This window comes from Montipora foliosa, chromosome 7 (genome assembly GCF_036669935.1).
Source record: "Montipora foliosa isolate CH-2021 chromosome 7, ASM3666993v2, whole genome shotgun sequence".
NCBI classification, from domain to species: domain Eukaryota; kingdom Metazoa; phylum Cnidaria; class Anthozoa; order Scleractinia; family Acroporidae; genus Montipora; species Montipora foliosa.
Window position 1 is genome coordinate 22,608,946 of NC_090875.1, and position 17,281 is coordinate 22,626,226.

Here is a 17,281-nt window from a genome sequence, read left to right on the forward strand (position 1 = left end):
GGTCTTTACAGTCATCTTTAAAAACCAAATAAAGTTAGACTTTGAGGGGTGAGAGCTCTACAATAGTACTCTCGAGGCCGAACAAGAATCACGAATGTTGCATTTGTTACATGTTTGAAGGTTGTGTAAGATGTGTGACCTGTAACCTGACCTGTAACAGTGATGTACATACATCAATATAGTAGATAAAACTTTTGTATTCTTAATTTCTTAGTCAGTGATTAAGTATTGAGTATTGCTCATTATTGTTGCAATATATCTGAGTAAAATACTTCTCTTTTGCTCTCGTTGTAAAATTGTGCTAGTCAAAAATTCAGAGGTTTCCCGCTTTAATAATAAAGCGAAAGTTTCCAACGGCAATTACATCAGTTGAGACCATTCAACTAATTGGTGCATATTTTAAAACTAAGCTGTTTCAGTTTTGAAAAATGAATTAATTTCATTGGTCATATTTGACGTGAGCGGTTTTCTTGTTCATGGTAAACGTAGTTCGTTTGCATGATCATTGTGAAAGATATCGTGGTCAGTGATTCTTAATTAATTACCAAAAAAAGTTAGACTTTGAGGGATGAGAGCTCTATAACAGTACTCTCGAACCCGAACAAGAATCACGAATGTTGCATTTCTTACACGGCTGAAAGTTGTGTAAGATGCGTGACCTGTAATCTGACCTGTAACATTGCCTGTAAATGCATGTTGTCGGTTACACTTCAATGATATTCCACAAAGTTTTCAATTAGAGACACAAACGCCAAGGAAAATGTTAGTATTTGTCCGTTTACAGATTCCACGATTAAGACATAAAGTTAGTGTTCTAATGCAACTTTCATGTCGGGTACAAGCTTATTAGTATTTTCAATATTAATTGTTAAATTGAAATAAAGTTGTTGTTGTTATTGAAAATCCGCACCGAGGTTTTTTCTTTTTTTTAATTTCACATATTTTACGCTTTAAGTGCAAATAATATTTGAAAAATAGAGGTCACTAGGCAAACCTTCATACTATAACCGCCAGAGTCCCAAACACCCAGAGACCCAGAGACCCAGAGACCCCAGAGACCCAGAGACCCCAGAGACCCCAGAGACCCAGAGACCCCAGAGACCCAGAGACCCAGAGACCCCAGAGACCCCAGAGACCCCAGAGACCCAGAGACCCCAGAGACCCAGAGACCCCAGGGACCCAGAGACCCAGAGACCCAGAGACCCTAGAGACCCAGAGACCCCAGAGACCCAGAGACCCCACAGACCCCAGCGACACAGAGACCCCAGAAGAGTCAAAGAGCCAGAGATCCAGACACCCAATAGACCCTATAGACGGTAAAGACCCTGGAGACCTTAAAGACTGAGGTTATGGGCTCTGACGTCACTGGTGCGTTTTACACCGCACATAAGCCTGGAAATGAGCATTTTCTGCTTCGATTCCACGATAGCTGATGAATTTAACAGCTGCTGATAACCGAACACGACACGGTGCTTGGGTCCGAGGTCAAATTAACTCCACCCGATGAGGTACAGTCATTTCATGTACAACACTTACGTAAATATTTTCCTGATTCATATATTTTCTTCATGATACATATATATTTTTCTTGATACATATATTTTTTCATGATACATATATTTTTTTCATGATAGATATATTTTTTAATAATGCATATATATTTTCATGATACATATATTTTTTCATGATATATATATTTTTTCATGATACATCTATATCTTTCCTGATACATATATTTTTTTCATGATAGATATATTTTTTATGATACATATATATTTTTTCATGATACATATATATCTTTCCTGATACATATATTTTTTTCATGATAGATATATTTTTCATGACACATATATATTTTTCCTGATACATATATTTTTTTTATGATACTTATATTTTTTTCATGATACATATATTTTTTCCTAATACATATTTTTTTTATGATACATAAATATTTTTCATGATACATATATTTTTTTCATGATACATCTATATTTTTCCTGATACATATATTTTTTCAAGATACATATATTTTTTTCATGATACATATATTTTTTATGATACATATATATTTTTCATGATACATATATATTTTTTCATGATACATATATTTTTTCATGACACATATATATTTTTCCTGATACATATATTTTTTTTATGATACATATATTTTTTCATGATACATATATTTTTTTCCTGATACATATATTTTTCATGATACATATATTTTTTCATGATACATATATTTTTTATGATACATATATTTTTTTCATGATACACATATTTTTTATGATACATATATATTTTTCATGATACATATATTTTTTCATGATACATATATTTTTTGAATTTCAGGATACTTGTCAGATATATGTCATCACAAGAAATATAAATACGGCTATTGTGACGACTGTCTCAATGGTCAGCGGAGTCAAAGTGATATAAAAAACAAAATGGCGGCCGATGTCGATGGTTCAAGGCATTTTTCTTTTATTTCTCGTGAAGCACAACGAGATCTGCACTGCGAGATTCTGAGTGTTTTGGAGTACTTTTAGGGCCGATTAGATGATTACGTCATTAGATCTGTGATTCCGCAGCGAACAAGAGAACCCGAATGAAGTTCTGCGTAAAGGGTGAGGTAAACTCTTTCTGTTTAATGAATGAAATGATATAAGCTTATGAAGTGAATCATATATTGAACTGCTGATATGAAATCAAGTGAAAATAAATTTAAGACACACGAACCAACTTTTAAAGATATGTTTCGGCATTTGACTCATGCCACCATCAGTTTCATTTAAGCTTCGAGTCTGTCCGTCTCAGATACGTTACAATAATTATCGGAGAACCTTAAGAACGTTACATTTTGAAAAGGCGATACAAAGTTGCATAACATAACATAACATAACATAACATAACATTAACATGTGTGCGTGCACAAGTGTTAAACAGGTGGCTTCCAATGTAACTGCACTTTTAATTCGCTCTAGCTTTAAAGGTGAAATATAGATAGCTTCTTTTAGTGGCACCCAACGGTAATCTTTGGTGAAATATGTGTTTGGGACGGTGAAACTGTTCCAAGAATGTTGGTTCTACGTTGCCAGACAGCTACATATTTCTTTCTTAAAACCTCGCTTAAAGATTCGCAACCATGGGAGAAGTAGTCCCTTATTTTTTCAGGAAGGACATTATAATTTAAATAACGAAACAGCAGAACACCAAAACGGCCTAATTAGGCCTAAAATGATATTTAATCTCAAATCCAACCTTTGTCGGTTAGTATTCAATGTATGGTGGGATCATACATGGTGTTTTGGTGCCTCATGTTACTGTTTCGGTGTTTTACTTTTTTGTTGTTTAGTAATTCCCTTTTTGGAAGGGATATTTTTGCAATTTCTGGCACTTAAAAAGGTGACCTAGCAGTTTCAGATGAGCAAGTATGGTTCGGTTGGAGTTTGTGAGAAGTTAATGTTCACCTAGCAATTTCTGAAATGAAGATATCATATCAATTTTCAGCTGAGATATCCAAACCCTAACCCTAACCCTAGGTGATAAAAACATCTCCTTTGACAGTCTTTATTCATTACAAGGAATCTAGAAATGTCTCTCAAAGGCGTTTGGTTTAATTTGCTCGTTGGGTGCCCTTGTTCTTTCTATGATTGTAAAACAACTAGGAGACAGTGCACTTTTGTTTACAGTCAGGCGAGGCAATTGGTGAAGCTAGAATTTTAATGTCTTAAGTTAAATGATGCAATGAAATTATTAACAGATAAAGAAATTGAGGATAAAATAATAAAGCAGCCTTGCACTGCATCACTGCTGTGAAGTTCCTTCGGCTGTTATGGCTCTGTATTTAGAAATGCCTTTTTGTAATTCGACTACTTAGATCAGTCCTCATTTTTTAACATGCAATTCACCTGACCTCGTCATTTTCTCATTATTAAGTCCAGTATACAAAGAATGGGAAGACAAAAGCTTGGAAGACAAACTAAAATACTTCCAGTTTAATATGTGATGGCCAAACTTTCACTATAGAAGCTCAAGCATCAAGGAAATAGTGTGACCAATATTTTTGGGAGTTCCCTGGGCATTCATCACTAATCCTTTTGCCAAGCGGCAGTTAAGGGCCAAAAAAGGAGATAAATACTTTAAGTTAGTAATTCCTGTAAAAGAGAAGGAAATAGAAAATCGAAGGTATCCAAGTGATTCTACAGATTGAGCTGACGATTATATTGAAGTGAAGGTTGACAAGGATTTCTGGCAGAAGGTGAATTCGAAATTGTTTACAGTAAATATTGTCAGCTGGAGTTTGTTCATTATTTATTTTTTTTTTTGCTTAGATTCTTGTTAATATAGATCGTTGATTTAGGTAATGCAATAAACACCAAGGTTGTCAAAGCTTCTCCTTAATTCTCTCCATGTAATGCTGTTTTGAACAAAATAGTCTCATGAACAGGATGCATCAGTTTAATTGCAGACCTTGGATCTGTTATTGCTGAATGTGAATGAAAGAAAATTTGAGCTTTCTTGACCCATTCAGATCATTTTCCCTGCAGATTCCTACTCCAATACTCATGCATAATTGATATATTCAGTGTAGTTGTTGTAAGTTTGCGGAGATGACAGGTTGCATTCAATCATTGCAGGGTGTGCAGGGCCAGTATGCATACCTGATACCTCTGTTAAGAAACGTGAGCTATGTGTACATTCAGGCAGTATGACCAAAGAAACCAGCAACTGCTTTCTCTTAACAATAGAGTGTTGATAGTTAACATGAAGTCTTACCAATCTGCATCTCTAGTTCAAGCACTTGGCAAAGTCACTTTTTGACTTACATGTATGGCTGTTTCTGCTTAGGTACACTTTAATGCAGGTATCAGCTGCCATCTGGGGGGTCAACCCCTTGGGATCCCAGGGCATTTGTCAAAACAGCTCTGACAAAATGCCTTTAAAGTCAGTGGGGTAGAGCTTTAAATATTTTTATAAATGTCACCTCCCCCCTAGAGCAGTGCTGTGCTGTGTTGGAACCTAGCAATAATAATTTGTAAGACAACAACCTTTATTTGTACCCTACATTAATTTCACTAGACGTTACTGCACATCACCAGCGGTTATTAAACAATTATTGTCGTGTCTGTGCTTTGGCAGATAACACAGATAATTTGATAATTCATGATATCATGCTCAACCTCATCCAATAATTGTTTAATAACGGCTGGTGATGTGCAGTAACGTCTAGTGACGAGTAGTGACTGCTAGTAACGTGTAATAACGGGTAGTGATGTGTAGTAACGTCTAGTGACGAGTAGTGACTGCTAGTAACGTGTAGTAACAGCTGGTGATGTGCAGTAACGTCTAGTGACGAGTGGTGACTGCTAGTAACGTGTGGTAACGTATAGTGATGAGTAGTAACGACTAGTAACGTTAAATTACGGATGGAGATGAGGAGTAACAGATATTGACGGTAGACTATATAAAGTAACTAGTATTGATGTAATGTGTTGGCAGATGACCTTGAGTACTGCATTGCATAAGGAATTTTAAGGGGATTTTTCATTTAGTGTACTTGGACACGAAAGTGTAACCGTTTGCCAAATAATGCGCCGATCAAATTGAAATTTCAACATCCCCCCCACCCCTCACGGGCAACCATGGGCATTTGACTATCCTCTGTGCTCGGGGAGTGGGGAATTTGACCTTTCCCTGCGTGGGGTGGGGAAAATTGAACCGTAAGTGTCAGGTTTCAAATGATTTGTTTTCGGCGCCGAAGTTGCTAATATCTATAAAACACGTGTTTGGACGAGATGGAAGAGTTTAAAGGAAGAGGTGTAGCATTTGTGACCGATTGGCTTACAAAAAAGGTCTTCAAAAGGTCTTTAATTATTAAAGAAGGCAGGAGCCGACGACGATTGTTCTTTAGTAGGGTATGACAGACAAATCCGACAATAGGGTAGGGCATTTGAACACCATTTTGGCCCGAGGGGGCGGGAATTTGAACGATCCAATCTTCACAAGTTCGAATGTCCAAGGAGGTGGGGGGGGGGTGTGGAAGTTTTGAGGTAATCGGCGCATAATAAGGGAGGAGTCAGGCACTCAAAAACATAGCGGCTCCATGGCCACGCAACACCTCTGTTTGGCGCAAGCGAGCAATCTGTGGGTACACCGCTACGCGACTTCGAGGCTAAGTTAAAAAAAAAACAAAAGACTTTCAGTTATACCAATAGTCACTGATGCAAGCAAGAGATTAAAGTGCAATGGACACTTAGCTGCAACCTTGTTAAGAAGCCGAGTAGTCACGTAGCCCCGTAGTCCTATAGCCGTGTAGCCGGGAACGAGAAAGGGTTGGTTTGAGTGGCCGGGGCTTTCCTCCAGCAAGGAAGCTGAATTTCGAACCGGATACGAAAATCTTAGATTCCAGTTCAGACACTGATGACATGACGATACTCGTTAAAAATCTGAGTGCTCCTTTCTTGGTCTCACGGGAACACATGAAAGGAATGATGAAGGGAAGAAATGTATGTTTGAAGTGCGGGTTATAAACGGAAGATAGAAGTTATCCGCGCACTTCAGTGCGTCTATAATTTTGATTTGATGCCGTCTATAACCCACACTTTAAACATTCATTTCTTTCAGTAATACCCACTTGTTGTTTCAAATTTGCAACCACAAATAACAGTTTGTTCAACAAATAAAGGTCAATTGCACTTTGACTGAAAATGATATTATATCTTTGACACTACCTCACGACTGACCGAAACAATGTATTGCAGGCAATATGTACAAATGTACAAAGTGAAACACCAAAAGTGACGGACCGTATAAAAGCCCATAAAAATAAGTTAACTGTGTTTGGACAGTATTTCTATTCACAACGTGACTGGAGTCATTTCTCAATGACTACTTGGTCGATCTTCATTTGTCCCAACAGAAACAACAATGCCTGAACGTTTCTAGGCCCGATTGTTACTTTCGCCAGTATTGGTCCCGCATTGCTCGGCGTGCATGATATGAATCATGTTTCACTATTTTATTTTAAGTTTCTTGACTGTTGGATGATCCCTCCATGTCCTCGCTTCTAACAACAGTACTTGTGCTTTGAACACTTTCAGGTCTTGTTTCACGCATCTCACTATCCAGTATTGCTGCAGGAGTGTGTTGAGGCGTTTGCTCATCCGTTCTACACGTGGACAGGGCTGAAATTACACTCTCCGATACGGTTGTGCTTCGCGATGTTGTTCTGGAGCTGCCACCGATTAGTTTTGCTAAAATCTCATCAGATAAGCTCACCTGAGAGAAAACAAAATAACGTCTTATTAAACTCCAGGATAGTTTTGATTTGGTATGCTCAAAATTAAACGCGAGGAAGTCCAAGTAGATGAATGACCCCACCCATGTGGGTCAATCCGCGACTTTTTCTCTGCGAGGTAGCCTGCCTCTGCGAGGTAGCCTGCGAGGTAGCCTGCGAGGTCTCTGTCTTTGTGATGGGAGTGAACCAACACAACCAACCCAAGCCCAGTCCCTCGGAGAGCCCAATTGCAGGCTATCGGCGAAGTGACATAGGCTGCCTTCTGAAAGTACTGTTAGCGGCTATGTAAGATAGAGACGGTTGGAGGGGATAGAGTGCAAGACCAGATGACAGGGATTACATTTTTACTTAACGATAATCGACTCTAAAAGCACTTTCCTTACCTCAGATTCATCGTTATTCTCCCTGTAAAGAGATTGTAGGTCAGCTTCAATAGCCAATAATCTTCTTTTCATTTCTCTCATTTCTTTGTCTTCTCTGAGAATTCTCTCCCCGAGTCCTGCAAAATATTGTATTGGGACTTTTAGACATTAACGACTACGGCACTATGGAAAACATCACTTGAAAGATATAACTTTCCGCTATCTTATGTACTTTGCGATTGTTTCACTTACTCAAATTGTACAATATGGGAATGGTGTCCAATAACTGGATTTCTACGATTTTATGAGTAGATGGTTTGCAACCAATCTCTAGAGACACAGATGACAATGGAGTATAATTATACCAACAATACTGCTAGCTCCACAGGCTAAGTTAAGATTGCTAGCAACTGAAGCAAAAACAGTATGGAAGTCTCTTACCCAAGTTTTCAACATCTTTTCCACTCGCTGAGTCCTGCAACAAATACACATGATGTCTTGGTAATAGGGTCCTTTAGAAAAGAGGACGAAGACTGCAATGAGTACGGGTTTTCCGTACTGGGCATGCGCATAAGGTTTGGGGGCTGACAGTTTTCGAAGTGCGCATGCTCAGAACTGCTAGTTGTCCTCGTTCTCCGATCTAAAGGTCCCGTGACCAAATGACGGCGGGGAGAATGACGTTTACAATCAAATTTCTTTAACATGCGTGCAATTAAAGCTCTCCTGTTAGCATTTGTAATTCATTCACATTTGACTGTAAACAATAACTGGTATGCTACATCTCTCAATCACTTACCAGGGTCAATAATAGGTCATTTCCGAGTTCATGTCTGCCTCCTCTTCAAAGCGAGTCTAAGTGCGAAGTTTTTTGGATTGTAATTAGTTCTACTTTTCATATGAATGAAAACTGATTTTCATAAGAAAAACTTCGCACTTAGACTCGCTTTAAAGAGGAGGCAGACATGAACTCGGAAATGGCCTATAACATTCTCCATTTCAACAATTGCGATTTTAACAACTGTAAAGCACACCAAAATAATTGCACAATAATTACTCAAAACACTCCATTTAAAATCCTTTTAAAATAAATCAACTTTCTGTTGTATTTACATGAGAGGAGTGTCTTGAATCGGCAATGGTTTTCCATGATTCCTGCGATGCAAGCAGGTCCATCTCCTCCTGAGGAACAAGTTCCTGTAGTTTGCTTCAATGCAATGAAATGGAGAAAGATATCAGACCTATAGAACTGTTTTCAAATTTAATTAATGTATTGGCCAAAATTGGCCAATCACAATTGGTGTTGACAATCACAGAAGCCAATCATCAAACAAAGCAGCCAGCATTAAGTGCGGGAAATACTGGAGCGAGCATGGAATGGAGGCCGATGCAGATGCAAATTGTTTCCCCTCACTTGTATGCTCATTCCAGTCCAACTATGTCACAAATAAGGTCTACTGGTTTCGCTTTTGGCTTTGATTGGCTGAAAATGTAGCATGAGATTCTTAGAAAGCCTATCAATAAGCTTTAAAAATGTGAAATTAATTGAAAGCCACTCTAATGACAGGAATAGAATTCGAATATAATTTAATTTAATTTGTCACTCACATATTACGTTTCATATAGGGCAACTGGTTAGGAGCACATTTGATCTCAGGTCAAAATGATTTTAACCTACGTTGATTTGTAATTTCTGATGTTACGGAGGTCGTAGGTTCGTATCCTGCCTAGGACTTTGATTTCTAAATTGTTCTTTTGCCCATCGCTAAGCAACTACGAGGGAATCAACTTAGTACAGACAAATAATCGTAATTGTTGTAATACTGTAGTTAGTTTGTTAGTTTATAATCAAACTAACCACATTAATCGTTATTGTAGACTTTATGATCAAGTAATTTGTTAAAGATGTACATGTATAAGTGTGGAAAAAAAGTTATTAAATTACAAAAACAAACCCTTCTCACAGTGCATTACTCCCTATACATAATGAGCCTGTGCTAAGAAAGTTGCTTGGCATTTTGTCTTTTGTAATTAAGTGTTTGTTAATAAATACCTATCAATTTCGGCAAGTGAGGCCAGTGACTCAGTGTCTAAAGTGTATCCTTCTCCTTCAGGAAGTGCAAGTCCTTCAACATAAGCATTCTAAAAATATAGAAAACAAACAAAAAGTAATAATTGTGATTCAACGAACAAGCTATCATGTTTTTTTAAAGTTGATGCTTTGTCCAATGAAGTAGTCAATTGGCTGACATTACCAGCATACCTCAATCATGAAGAGATCCGTTTCATCTGAAAGAAGCTCCTCTAACCTCTTCTTTTCAGCCTCTGTCATGGGAATCACACTTCCTGCATCAGCTGCAAGCTACAGACGGAATGTGTTGCGTTATACAGCTGTACTTTATATGAACTATATTGCTCTTAGGAGTAAGGAGAGAGAGGAAGGAAGATCTTAAACAACACACATCATAGTGCTATATGTTCGCAACAGTCAGTTTAGTGATAAAAGGGGGACTGGGACATTTTTAAAGCACTATTGTTTCAACTAGGAGATCAAGAGTAGGTAGATCGGAGCACAATAATATTGTCCATATGCAAGTATCCCTTGAACACATGGATTTGTTTTCCAATATATCTGGGTTTTTTCTAGTTTATGGAGCTTTCTTTCATTTTCCATGTTGATAATCTTTAACAGAGAAACAGGGTTTGCCCAGATAAGAGAGCACTAAGCCTCTACAAGTGGTCATGGGTTCGCTTCCTGGACTGGACATCAGAAATTGGCTTGAGGCTTGGGGGAGCAGGGGTGGCACAGTGGTGAGAGCACTCGCGTCCCACCAATGTGGCCCAGGTTCAATTCCCAGATCTGGCATCACATGAGGGTTGAGTTTGTTGGTTCTCTACTAGAGCTGCTCTGTGAGGTTTTTCTCCGGGTACTCTGGTTTTCCCCTCTCCTCAAGAACCAATATGATTTCATATGTATTAATTTGATTTCATTTCATTTGTGCACAACCCCACAAGCTACATGTATTCAGCTTTAAACATTATCGTGTGAAAGCAAACTTCCATTATTATTATTATTATTATTATTATTATTATTATTATTAATAATAATAATAATAATAATAATATTATTATTATTATTATTATTATTTAGTTCTCTATTTTGCTTTTCCTAGGCAGTGCGGACCAGTGGTTACGACACTTGCCTTGAAATCCAGAGTTCCCGGGTTCAAGACCCATTCTAGCGACTGGTTGAATTTGTTCCTAGTAGTCCATTGTTCAACCTCTCGGCCGCTCTTGTAAATAGCCAATTGGTTTGCCTCCGGCCAGTTGGGATTCTTAACAGTTGTTGTTGTTGTTCTGTTCTGTCGTTGAGTTGATTGTTTCATTGGCCCTGAAAAGCCCCTATAGACCAATTTCATAAATGGCAACCAATTTGATATTCTATTTTATTTATGTTAATTGGACCTACTGGCCTCATTTTGGTTAACATAATTATTCTCTTGAATTTTGGGCATTGCAGCGAGGCTAGAAAGGCTTATCAACATTAAAACAAAAGAATATTTTATTGGGCCGCCATTATGAAAACGTCTATTGGGAGTGGTCAATTAAGCATGAATTGTATCTTTATTGTATTGCTTTCTCTGCTTTTTCTGCTCTTATTTGATTTGACTGGATTTTCAGTCTTTGAAATTTGGACCTGTTGAATTTGTAAAAGCTTTTAATGCAAACACAGTACAAAAAATTAACTAAAAAATGTTCAGAGTTGATTACCTCAATGTTCCGTTTCACAAAGTTCTGTTCCTTTTCTTTCATATTGGACCTATTTCCTTTTCTCTTGCGCATTCTCTTTGTGCTTTTACTTTCCACTTCATCAATGTCTTGTTCTGCCCAGGAGTCACAGCTGGAGTTTGTTTCTACAATCACAAGTGAATAAACTTTGAGAAATCTTCAGGATTTTCTGGTCGTGAGCATCACAAAAGTGCAGTATCCACACTAAGATTATAAAGGCCCTTCTCCAAAATGGCGGCCGAAAATTCAAATAAGTTAAAATTAAAAACTGATACCAGAAATAGAAAGAGTTATTTTACTTTAGTAACCCCCAATCATATAAACGTCTTATATTTTCTCAGCTGATATTACACCTATCATCTGAGAAAACATAAGACGTTTGTATTATTGGGGGTTACTAAAGTAAAGGTGCTCTTTCTATTTCTGGTATCAGTTTTTCATTCAGTTCAATTTTAACTCAATCAAATCTGTTGCCACCATTTTGGAGATGGGTCTATTGGCAGCTAGATTGAGCAGAGCAACCAAGTGCTGTCATTGTCAAAATGAATTTCAATCTTAACCCTTTCACTCCCAAGAGTGCCACTTATAGATTTTACTCGTCAATGGGGAACCCCACGGGGGTGAAAGGGTTAACAACAGCTAGATTCACTCAAAAACTATGTCCCCATTAACCCTTTCACTCCCGAGAGTGCCACTTACAGATTTTACTCTGTCTAACGCCAGACGATTTTACTCATCAATGGGGAACCCCACGGGGGTGAAAGGGTTAACAACAGCTAGATTCACTCAAAAACTATGTCCCCATTAACCCTTTCACTCCCGAGAGTGCCACTTATAGATTTTACTCTGTCTAACGCCAGACGATTTTACTCGTCAATGGGGAACCCCACGGGGCTGAAAGGGTTAAAGGGGCTTTGTCACGCAAAATGATGTAATTTCATGACACCCAAAAAGGTACAATGAAACATTGCTGTAACCACTTAAAAACTGTTGAACAACATAAAACGACTACTGTAACAGCAAAAGGAAAAAGAAGAATGGATGGACACAAATGGACACGATTAAGACAGACTGCATTTGGGTAATCTTGAAAAAAGTCGGCCCAACGTTTTTCAAGTTTATGACAAATCACCTGGATAAAGGTTGGTTTAAACTCGTGATTAACTAAAGATTTCCCCTAAACACCCCAAAATAATGTGGCATAGCCCCTTTAAGTTTGAAATATGTCTTCAATACATCAACTCAGGGAAAAAGTAGCCGACTTCTCTGATTGAAGTAGTCAACGCTTTTGGTTGGCTGTCAATACTTATTGAAACCAGTGTCAATGAATCAAACAGCTGTAGCCAGTAAAGTTGTACCTCTTCCTGAAGGAGACAGGATGTTATCACGCTCACTGTGGACAAGACCAGGTTGAGTCGCAAACACAGGTGTGACTGGCACTGACACGCTTTCATCTAAAACATAATTTTACAAATTGTCAGGATGGAATTATTAATATTTTAAAGATATATCATCATCACAACCACCATTATCATCATCACTATCAAACCTGGTTGGTCGTTGTCAGTTGGTGGACCAAGAGCCAGTGCATGTCCAACACTCAGTTCAATTTTTCCATGTCCTTCCTTTTCTCTAATCTGGTCCAGTTGGCTGATTTCTTCTCTCCATCTCTTTTCCAGCTGCTTTCTGAAAGTTTTAACATCTTTTTCTTTCTGTTACAAGAGGAAAAATATTATTATTATTAATATTGCAAAGGTGACAAGTTAAATGAGGGATGAAGTAAGAGCAGGTTTTCCCAATGCACAGTCTAGGTGGAAATATTTTCAGAAACACTTAGTCTGAGATTTATGAAGTCATGATGGAGTGAAATATTACCTGGGATGTTTTCTAAATCACAAAAGAACTTAAAGTCCCTGTGACGCTTATTTTTTTCAGTGTTTTTTAACTTTTCGTTTTAATATTTATAATGTCTGTGAAGTCGAGAATGTGATTCCATACTGAATAGTCAAAACATTACAATTACAATTACATACTTAATTGACCACTCCCCATAGGGGCTTTTCAGGGCCAATGAAACAATCAACGAAACAACAGAACACAACAACATTAACTGTTAAGAATCCCAACTGGCCGGAGGCAAACCAGTTGGCTATTTACAAGTGCAGCTGGCAAGTTGAACCAGGGACTACCAGGAACAAATTCAGCGAGTGGTCAGAGCGGGTCTTGAACCCGGGATCTCCGGATCTCAAGGCAAGCGCCCTAACCACTGGGCCACACTGCCTCCTCGAAGGGTAACTATTGTCCAACATTTCTATAAATTAATGAAAAGCTCTAGATTTTCGGCAAGTCTTCTACTCTTACTTTTTTGCACATTTCTTTCTGAAGAGATGCAATCAAGTTACTTCTTTGACATCATTAGTTATGAGTGCCCAACTGGCTCAGCCAAAATGTTTTGCATATAAATCAAACGCGTGCTAAAACACAAGCCTGGATACACTGCAGGGTAAATTTTTTGGAGGTACTACACTCCAGACACTATAGATATTTGAAACGAAAAGTTAAACAAAAGGGAAAAAATTAGCGTCATAGGGACTTTAATCCTCGGATAGCAATTTCACGCGCATCTGCTTTTTATTCTGCCTATAATGCTTAAAGAAATGAACAGAAAACCAACTAGATCCTGAAGCCTACTAACAACTCTTAAACATTTACCTTTAGCTTCTCTGCTAAAATGGCATCCAGTTTCCGTATTTTCTCCAATCCTTTCTTTATTTTAGGGTCAATCTCTGTCTCAACACAACATTCATCTTCAGATAAAGTGTGTTTAACCACATCACCACTTTTCTGAGATGGGCTTTCTTGTGACAAATTAACACCTTCACCTATATCTTCATTGGCAACACTCCTTTGTGTTGCTGTGCTTCCCTCATAAATATCTTCAATAATGACATCATTTTCCACAGGAGATATGATCTGTTACAATCAAGGAGAGATAATGATATAAATAATGAATGGGTCTGAGATATGAAATTAAAAGAGTCACTGTAATGGAGTAATAATTTGCCAAAGAAGTTGCCAAGAAATGGGCTTCAACATTGGCGAGCAGCAACCTCAAAGCATTGCCTTATGATTTACATGTAACAAAAATGTAAATTCTTTTTTTTACAGTAGAAGCCATCTATCAAGCTAGTTTTACAAGTACTCTACCTCAATAAACTGGAGGTAAGCCTGTCTGGACAAAATAAGATTGTAAGAACATTTTCTACCTCTGAAAAATACACAGTAAATATTTAAGACCATTGTCTCCACCCACCAAATCATCCTCTGACTCAACATCTTCATCAAAGCTTAACGAGACAACTATGTATAAAATAAAAACAGTTTTGTGACTATATATGAATACTGAAAGTCACATGAATGTTACGTGCACAATTCAAGCTGCATCAGTAACTTGTATTAGTTTTCTATTTTGTGCCTTAAGTACACGTCTTATTAACTGTAAACACTTGAATAAAATAAAAAAGGTGCTCTAAAGTGCAGTACAACAAGAAAAAAAAATGAAATAAGGAAAACAAATAATGACTCGATACTTCATATCTTACTATTATAATGATTTCAGAAAGTTAAACTGATTAAATACTATGGATAATACATCATTACCCTCTGGTGGAAGTTCTTCTAGGAATCCCATGGTTTGTCCATGTTTCTGGCAGAGGTAACAAATTGAGTTGATTATGATTTTATTCCTGACAGTTCAGGTTAATTTTAGTGCTAGTCATTAGCTCTCATTCCTTGACCAATCACCTTTTGCTGTGCCAAAGGTGGTCATTAAAGCATGTCAAAGAGAGGATCTATTCTACAACTTAAACACATTTATCATATTATATAAAATCTTGCAGATATCCAGGAGTCCTTTGGATGTAGGAGGAATATCCTAGTCTCTTATATGAGTCTCTAAACCTCCTAGATACAAATTAGCCCACTGAACAGAAAAAGCCCTCCAGGCTTAAATGCTTGATGACACAGGTAGAACTTTTCCTTTGTCAATGCAAGTGCATCTTCGCAAGCGATGCCAAACAGTAGTACGATACTTTTCAGGCAAGTACAAAAGTCAGACTGGATCAACTTGGATTGCTCACCTCAGTCGACGTAAGAAAAATGATACTTTGACTTGAATTATTTCCTATGTCTCCTCTGGGAGAATAGGGCCGTGGACTTGTCTCCTCCAACCCGCTCTGTCTCATGCAGAGGTAACAGCTTTGCTCCAGGTGGCGAAACCCATCTTCTGCCTCTCAAGAATCACCCTAGCCCTAATCTTTAAGCTAACCTTGGTGAAATTGGCAGAAACGTCAAATAGTTTTGGCTTACAAAACCATTTTTCGCTTGATCCGAGGTGAACGATCCAACTTTATTCAGTCCGACTTTTGTACCTGCCCATATTTGTACACACCCAGGATGGGATAAGGTTGTCATAATGACAGGGTGAGAAAAACAAAGATAAACAACTCCATAGTTCACATCTCAAGGAGTTCACTTCCTTACTTTACCGCATTAATAAGGACAATAAGATACCTTTGTATCTCTGCTTGCTCTAACACTATCACAGCTACCAGGCCTACTGATAGATTCCAAGCTGTTAAGAAAAATAAAGTGGGGAATAAATAAACTCGCACCAATGAAGTTTACCAGGTTTACCAGTTTCACCACTTGGACACCTTCAATTTGACCACTGTCTGTTTTCGCTGTTATGTTGTCTCATTGATCAGTAGTTCATTCACAAGATTATGCCAATTCAACTACGTTGCTGGAGGAAAGGCCAGACCACAATACCGGGAACTCCATGCCCTTGAACAAATTTATAATTTATGCGATATTGACGCGATATTGCTCGCATCAGATTGAAGTTTCTCGCATTTTTGTCTCACGTTTTTCTCATGTTTTGCCTTCATTTTGACTCCTCTGCCTTTTTGCTGTTGTAAAAAACAAATTGATGTCAGTTTTTCACGTGTCTGTCCTGTTATTGACAATGAATTTCGTCATTACCTTGTTAAAGTAGTCTGCGGATCCACTCGGCTATCGCCTCGTGAATTCACAGCTGCTTTGACAATGTTATGACGAAATTCATGATCAATAACAGGACAGACGCATGAAAAACTGACATCAATTTGTTAATTCGACTAGTGTGTGGGATTTTTTTCGTTTTTGCTACAGATAATGTCAGAGAGGAACAATTTCCTAAAGCTGACTGAAGATAAACATTTAACGACAGTTTAACAATCAACTTCGTTATTCACATAACCAAAATGGAAGTCTAATGCAGTATTCACTTTTACGTTTGAGAGCTGACCTTCCTTCTGATACAATTTCCATGACAACTTCGCATCAGCTGTTTCGAACTATGCCATAGTACCATTTTTTCTCAATTCCATAAGACGTTCACAATTCCAGGGTCGTATAATGAGGTCTCAACGTCGGAATGTGCTCACCATTTACTAGAGAAAAAATTATAAAAACGGCAATCTTGAAAAATACATGTACACAAGTTCAGTTCAGGTGCACCGCCATGTTGGATCACGTACGCGGTTACAAAGCCAGCTATGCGGGATAATTCCCGTATTGTATGGTTCCCTTCGGGAATAGGGACTCAACCCAACCTTATTCGTTTGTCTTAGAATCGAGGCAGCTGTCCCCAGTACGAAAGAGCGGGAAAAAAGCGCGGGAATCTATCTTACAGCCGAGAAAAAAGGAGTAAAATGGCCGCTGTAAACAGTGTCGTTTATTCTTCTTTCTTAATTCTTCTCTATTTTCCTTCAAAATGTCGTTAAGTCTA

At 38.0% G+C, this 17,281-nt stretch overlaps 1 protein-coding gene and 1 long non-coding RNA gene across 2 annotated transcripts; one reads left to right on the forward strand and one right to left on the reverse strand.

Annotated features, from left to right (window-relative positions):
• Positions 1-2,424: 2,424 nt before the first annotated feature.
• LOC138011374 (uncharacterized) lies at positions 2,425-8,404 on the forward strand. Its single transcript, XR_011124708.1, has 2 exons — positions 2,425-2,635; positions 7,107-8,404. It is a non-coding gene; the product is annotated as an uncharacterized lncRNA (long non-coding RNA).
• On the reverse strand, positions 6,703-17,036 carry LOC138011373 (fibrous sheath-interacting protein 1-like). Its single transcript, XM_068858343.1, has 14 exons — positions 16,799-17,036; positions 16,024-16,084; positions 15,112-15,157; positions 14,765-14,811; positions 14,164-14,424; positions 13,001-13,163; positions 12,810-12,905; positions 11,434-11,576; positions 9,926-10,024; positions 9,716-9,804; positions 8,776-8,869; positions 8,107-8,140; positions 7,687-7,802; positions 6,703-7,284 (listed from the first exon to the last, which is right to left on the reverse strand). The coding sequence occupies exons 1-14, from the start codon at positions 16,819-16,821 to the stop codon at positions 7,030-7,032; spliced, it is 1,527 nt and encodes a 508-aa protein (XP_068714444.1). The 5' UTR covers positions 16,822-17,036; the 3' UTR covers positions 6,703-7,029.
• Between the last annotated feature and the right edge of the window lie 245 nt (positions 17,037-17,281).

Excerpts from the sequence above, each read along its gene's own strand:
- LOC138011373 (XM_068858343.1), bottom strand. The coding sequence starts at position 16,821 with ATGGAAATTGTATCAGAAGGAAG. Across the intron at positions 11,577-12,809 it reads CCTGTCTCCTTCAGGAAGAG|AAACAAACTCCAGCTGTGAC; the intron begins GTACAACTTTAC and ends TTGTGATTGTAG. Across the intron at positions 8,870-9,715 it reads TCACTTGCCGAAATTGATAG|CAAACTACAGGAACTTGTTC; the intron begins GTATTTATTAAC and ends ATTGCATTGAAG.